General features: G+C 47.9%; 1 protein-coding gene across 1 annotated transcript in view; it reads left to right on the top strand.

The window, feature by feature from the left end:
* Positions 1 to 2,818: 2,818 nt before the first annotated feature.
* The window catches only part of STT3B (STT3 oligosaccharyltransferase complex catalytic subunit B), a 102,782-nt gene continuing 99,600 nt past the window's right edge, over positions 2,819 to 6,000 (top strand). The window contains exon 1 of the mRNA XM_012435510.2: positions 2,819 to 3,210. Within this exon, the coding sequence (XP_012290933.1) occupies positions 2,897 to 3,210 (314 nt within the window). The 5' untranslated portion in view covers positions 2,819 to 2,896. The remainder of the gene's footprint in view (positions 3,211 to 6,000) is intronic.

The following is a 6,000-nucleotide window of genomic DNA, read 5'->3' as shown; positions in this document are numbered from 1 at the left end:
ATTCTCAAGTTGAAATGAAGCCAAAAACACCTCTTAAAAGGACCTGCACTATCTGACCATTCCTTTGACTCCTGCTCCACCTTGTTTCACTGTCTGTGTTGCAGCCACTTTTCTGGGTTCCTTGAATGCCTCCCCATCTGCACTGCAGGGCCTACGCACGTGCTCCTCTGTCTAGGTAACTCTTTCCATTCTCCTTCTCCTAGTCCATTCATCATCAACCCCAGTGCTGCTTCCTCAGGATAATGTGTCTCAACCTTCTCGTGTAGATCAAATTCCCCACGTACCTGTCCTCCACAGTGTTTGTCACCCTGCATTTTGGTCCTGAACCATGTGATGATTTGGTTAATACCTCCCTCCCTAGGGCTGGCTGGTGAGCTCTGTGAGAGTAGGAGTCAAGTCTCTCCTGTTCCTGGCTGAATCCCAGTGCAGCCCAGTTCACTCACAGTGCTCGGCATGAAGGAGCTCAATATATATTTGCTGGATGCATGAAAGAATGAATGAAGGTCAAGAATCAAAGGGTTTTCATAATGCTTGTTACCTTTATCATACCCTGTATTTGCACGTTAACAATTTCCCAAGTTAATTTCAGATAAGCTATCTTTTTAAATATTAACAACTGACTTTAAGAGCAGAAAGGGCAACCCATGCAGGTGACTTGTCCAATGCTACACGACTGGTAAGCAACAATTTGGGACTAGAACTAAGCCTCGTCACTTTCAACCAAGCCTGTGGCCGTTAAAACAGCTTAAAAAGGAAGCAAAAGAAGATAATGTAGAACTTAATAGGGAATCGATACACAAAGATGATAAAATAGAAATACCCAAACAAAATAAAAACACACATTTTATTTTAGGCTGATAGAACTTTGGTTCAGGGAATACAGGCAAAATCCTCTGCTGTCATTTTAGCATGCACTGTTTGAGCTCTGATGAAAAGCATGCCATCTTTCTCTGTATAACAGGGGCAGTTAATATTTTATCCTAATTCTCATTAAAATGTAGATGTTCAATAAATGTCGCCTATTAAATTGTTGGTGAGAAAGTCTATTTCTGGAAACCTTTTCATTCTTAATGAGAATATTTTTTTTTTGGTAAGGAAACAAGAAAAATTAATCACTTAGCAGGTTAAAAGGGTATTGGAGTTACCTTGCTTTCAACGAGTTACCTCAGAGTAACTACACTTGTTCATTTATCTAACATTTTGAAAAGGCCACTTATTAATACTGAAACACGATTTGTAGTTTAAAAATTTCAAATCACCTAAGAAAATAATTCAGGGCCTTTATAATTTTACACCAATATGCCCTTTAATATCCAGATGTTACTTACCTAATAAAATGTACAATTAGCTGTGAATTGACATGAACAACTAATCAAGTATTTACTGAGCACCGATTATGCTGAAAGCTCCATACTTTCTATGGGATTTATATCAGAGCGATTAGGGTCTCCCCACTACCTCACTTACTTTAAGCTCATTTTGCCCTGAGTTTATCTGGTAGCACTTTATTTTTGCGGACAAGGAGGGACGTGGGGAAAGGAAAGGTACAAAAATACAAGCTAGACGTGTAGAAATTCGTGCACAAGAATCTTCATTCCGTTATTATTTAGTAAAGTCAGAACTGGGTAACAGCTTAAGGTCCAGGGTAGGTTAGTTTTACTCATTCGACAGAATGTATGCAGCCGTTCATGTATTTCTGCATTTTCCAGTGAGCGTACAGTACTTTTGCAATTCCGAGTACAAACGAAAACGGGTGAGAGAAGGTCCTATTTTGCCTGCTGGAGCTAGGGGCGCGCTTGCCTGCTCCAATGAGTTTTCGGTGCCGGAAAACTTGTCTTCGCTCACATTCTCGGATTCCCGCGGCTGCAGAAGCCGAAGGCGGGACGTGGAGCGCAGTGCGCAAGACTGGCCGTATTGCTGCCGCCGCGAGCTCACTCCCAGCGCCGGGGGGGAGCGCCGCGGGCCGCAGAGCCCATCCGCCAGACCCACGCGCCGAGAGCTAGTGTACTGCGCCTGCGCGTCCGTCACGTGGTGGGGGCTCAGCGCAAAGCGGGTTAAAAGTCACGACCGCGGAGAGCCCGCGAGCGTCCTGCTGGTCTGTGGGGCGCTCTCCGCGTCCTTTGAGCTGAGTTTGACCGAGGCCTCTCCGCAGTTCCCGCCCCTCGGCCCAGCTCAGCCCCATGAACCTAGCGGAGCCGCCTAGTACCCTTCCTCGCCGACCGCACAGGCGCGCGAAACCGCGTCTTTCAACTGACAATGAAGCCGTAGCCGCGCAGCTCGGCCGCTCCGGGCGAACGGGCGCGAGGCCGGGAGGGGGAGGGGGAACGGTTGGGTCAAGCTCCGCCTAAGCTCGTGCCCCTATTGGTGGATGCCGCGGTTCTGGGCCCACCCCCTAACGGACCTGTCGCTTTGTGACAGGCGGAGGGGCCAGTTCCTGTCGGGCCGGGGGCGGAGTCAGAGGTTGCTTGAGCTCCGCCCGGACTCCAGGGGGCTCCTCCCCCTGCTCCTCTCGGCTGGGCGGGCGAGAGAGGGAATGTCATTGCTTCTCAGAGCCGTGGTGCCGCCTCCGTCTGCTTCTTCTCTGGCGCCCTCGTCCCGTCGGCTTTCGCCGCCGCCACAGCTGCACTGGGGATACGGATGGCTAGCGGAGCGGAGGGGCCATCTGGGTTGAGAGAGCGGCTATCGCGGCCGCTGCTGAGGCGGAGACTCCCCGCCGCCGCTTCCTCCACCCCCAGTCCTGCTGGAGCCTCGCGGCGCTGAGGGCGGGAGCGCGCAGAGCTCTTCCCTCCTCCTTTTTCTTCCTCCTCCTCCTCCTCCGGGTCCCCGCCCAGCACCCCTCGCACCAGGCGGCGGCGGCGGCGGAGGAGGAGAGCTAGACCCGCCGCCGGGGCACAACATGGCGGAGCCCTCGGCCCCGGAAAGCAAGCACAAGTCGTCCCTCAACTCGTCCCCGTGGAGTGGCCTCATGGCACTGGGGAACAGCCGGCACGGCCACCACGGGCCCGGGGCCCAGTGCGCGCACAAGGCGGCGGGCGGCGCGGCGCCGCCGAAGCCGGCCCCCGCGGGGCTGTCCGGGGGGCTGTCGCAGCCGGCTGGGTGGCAGTCGCTGCTCTCCTTCACCATCCTCTTCCTGGCCTGGCTTGCCGGCTTCAGCTCGCGCCTCTTCGCCGTCATCCGCTTCGAAAGCATCATCCACGAGTTCGACCCGTGGTAAGTGCCCCGCCGCCCCTCCCCCGCCCGCGGCCCGTGGGGAACCGGGACCCGCTCCTCTGCCTGCCGCGGCGCTCCCCGACTTGGCCCCACGACGCCGCCGCCGAGCCCCGCTGGCGTCCCGGCTGAAGCAGGCGCGGGTTCCGGAGCTCCGGGCGCGCCCCCTGCCCGTGGGCGAAGTTTGCCCTGAGCAGCCTGAGTCGGGGCGTCGGGGTGCGGGAGCGAAACCTTGACCCTCGGCGGGGCAAGTGTGACGACTGCCAGGACGGTGGCTGCAGCTTCTCGCAGCCGGCTCTGGTCGCCGAGTCCGGACCCGCCACGCCGGGAGCCGGCTGGTAACTCCACCGCGGACTCTTGGCCGATTCCCCGCCCTCTTCGCCGGCTGCTTTCGCGTTCTTTCATTTTTACGAGCGCGTTTTTGCTAATTCAGACGGAATCAGCTAGGGGCTGCCCCTTTGCCGCTGGAGGTGGGTCCAGATGTGCGGGAACCCCGGCTGCTCACCCTTGCAGTTCTGCTCTTTTACTGTTTGTCTTTTTGCTCTCAAAAAAACAAGGGAAAAGGAGAGTGAGTGGGGTGTTGGAGGGAAGGAAATAATATCCCTGAAAGTGATCTGAAAGCTAGCTACTCTTATTTATTTATCATTAGGTATTTTAAAGAGTGGTTTTTTTCAGAGCTCTTCAGTGCACTCAGCACCTTACTGTTGCACTATCGTCTTGGGTTGCTTTTTAGAACAAGATCCTTACTCTATTAGCTACTGTCACCCTTGTGTGTTATGCACAGTATCTGAAAGCATTGCATTAGTTTCTTTATCGGTCTGCAGGAAGGTTTGTGCATAAGAGCAAACAGTACCATGGTGATCGGAGTTCTAGATGGTAATACCGAAGTTGCACATAGTGTAAGGGACTGACTGAATGTTTTAGGAAGTTACCCCACTCTTAAGAACACTAGCTAACTTAGACATTACGTTGGTCTGTGAATTATTTAGATGGGAAGATTGCTTTATTTTCACAACTTGCCCAACCCGAGTTTGGATTTTTCCCTCTGAGTTAGGATTTTCCCCCCTGAGAGTATGCCTTTTAAACTAATTTAGTGTATCTTGTTGACCTGTGCATCTTGAGTTAATCTTACTTCCTCACAGCTAGACCTAATTAAATTTAAGATATTTGTTTTATCATTTGACATACAAAGAGAATCTTTTTAGAGTGTTACTAACTATATAGATTATAAGTGTATGTGTGTGTGGGGGGGTGACATACCTGTATAGTAATATACCAGATTTAACTTCTGCTATTATGGTGAGAAAAATTGATAAAGCAACATCTTTTGAACACCAGAGGGGCCCACTTATGGATTATTCAATTTAGATCAGTTAGTTACTGTGACAATCTTGCATGAAATGTTTTAATTCCATTTTAGAAGTTTTGATTTTTTTTCCTAACACTAGTTTTTTTAAAAACCTTTTTGTTAGTCTGCGATCACAGAAGAAAATATATTAGTGTAGACTATTTCTAAGCCTAAGAATACCTGTGAAGCCTTATTGACAAAATATTCTTAGGTGGTCTTGCTTTGAAACACTTAAGCAAATTAGATGAAACTGAAATTGGGACCAGAAAATGAAAACTAGTGTTTACTGAACAATGTGAAGAGAAAGTTCTCTTTTCAGATTAAAATAGCAGAAATATATGGTTGACCAAACATTTCAGGTAGCAAAATTGTGAATATTTCCATAGTAACATTTTTACAAATCGAAGGCTGACTACTGTTTGATAGTAACTCTGGGCCTGAAATTAAAGATTGCAGAAAAAAAACACAACTGAATGTTGAGAAGATTTCTGTCATTTTTCCTTAAGATTAGAAATCAGCATCAAGTCAGCCAAAGATCCCTACTAAAATTGAGTAATGTAATAATGACAAGTCTTACTGGGTTGCTTAACAGATAAAGTGGTGAATTTTTTTTTTTTTTTTTTTTTTTTTTTAGTATAGCTGGGAATTGAGTTTTCTTTCTCCAGTTTCAACAGTATGCTTGGCGGGCATAACTCTTTTTCATGCACATGAAAATATATTTTGGCTGGGGACTGTGGCTCACGCCTGTAATCCCAACACTTTGGGAGGTGGAGGTGGGTGGATCACCTGAGGTCAGGAGTTCGAGACCAGCCTGACCAACATGGTGAAACCCAGTCTGTACTAAAAATACAAAAATTAGCTGGGCGTGGTGGCAGGCACCTGTAATCCCAGCTACTTCGGAGGCTGAGGCAGGATAATCACTTGAACCTGGGAGGCAGAGGTTGCGGTGAGCCATGATCGCGCCCCTGCACTCCAGCCTGGGTAACAGAGCGAAACTCCGTCTCAAAACAAAAAGAAAGATTTTGCTTCATTTTTTTTTTTAATCTGTGAAAATGCATTTCTGACAGATTATCGTTTAGCTAAATTTGTACCATTTGAAAGTATATACATCTCTGTTTTAAAGAGCTACTTAATTTAGGTATTTTGCATAGTTATGTTTTTAATATTGACATTTATTCTTAGTTAAATGTTTATACTCATGATGTTAGATAATCCTGCTTAGTAGTAAAGAGTTTATGTAATAATGGAATGTCCATATGCCTTACTGTGAATGGAGATTTGTCATTATGAATCTAATCTAATGTATAATTCAGGTAACTTAATGAGAGAATCAGCTTTCAGACAAAAAAAATCTTGTTTTCCTCTTGTTTTTCTTTTCATGTCTTTTGAAGATCTCAAGTAGTAGGCATCTCATTCATTCTTATCGAATTCTTGCAGTCATTCTT

Source organism: Aotus nancymaae, unplaced genomic scaffold (genome assembly GCF_030222135.1).
Source record: "Aotus nancymaae isolate 86718 unplaced genomic scaffold, 86718_ANA_hifiasm-v0.15.2.pri h1tg000019l, whole genome shotgun sequence".
In the NCBI taxonomy this organism is placed as follows: domain Eukaryota; kingdom Metazoa; phylum Chordata; class Mammalia; order Primates; family Aotidae; genus Aotus; species Aotus nancymaae.
This window is presented reverse-complemented; position numbering and strand designations above follow the sequence as displayed.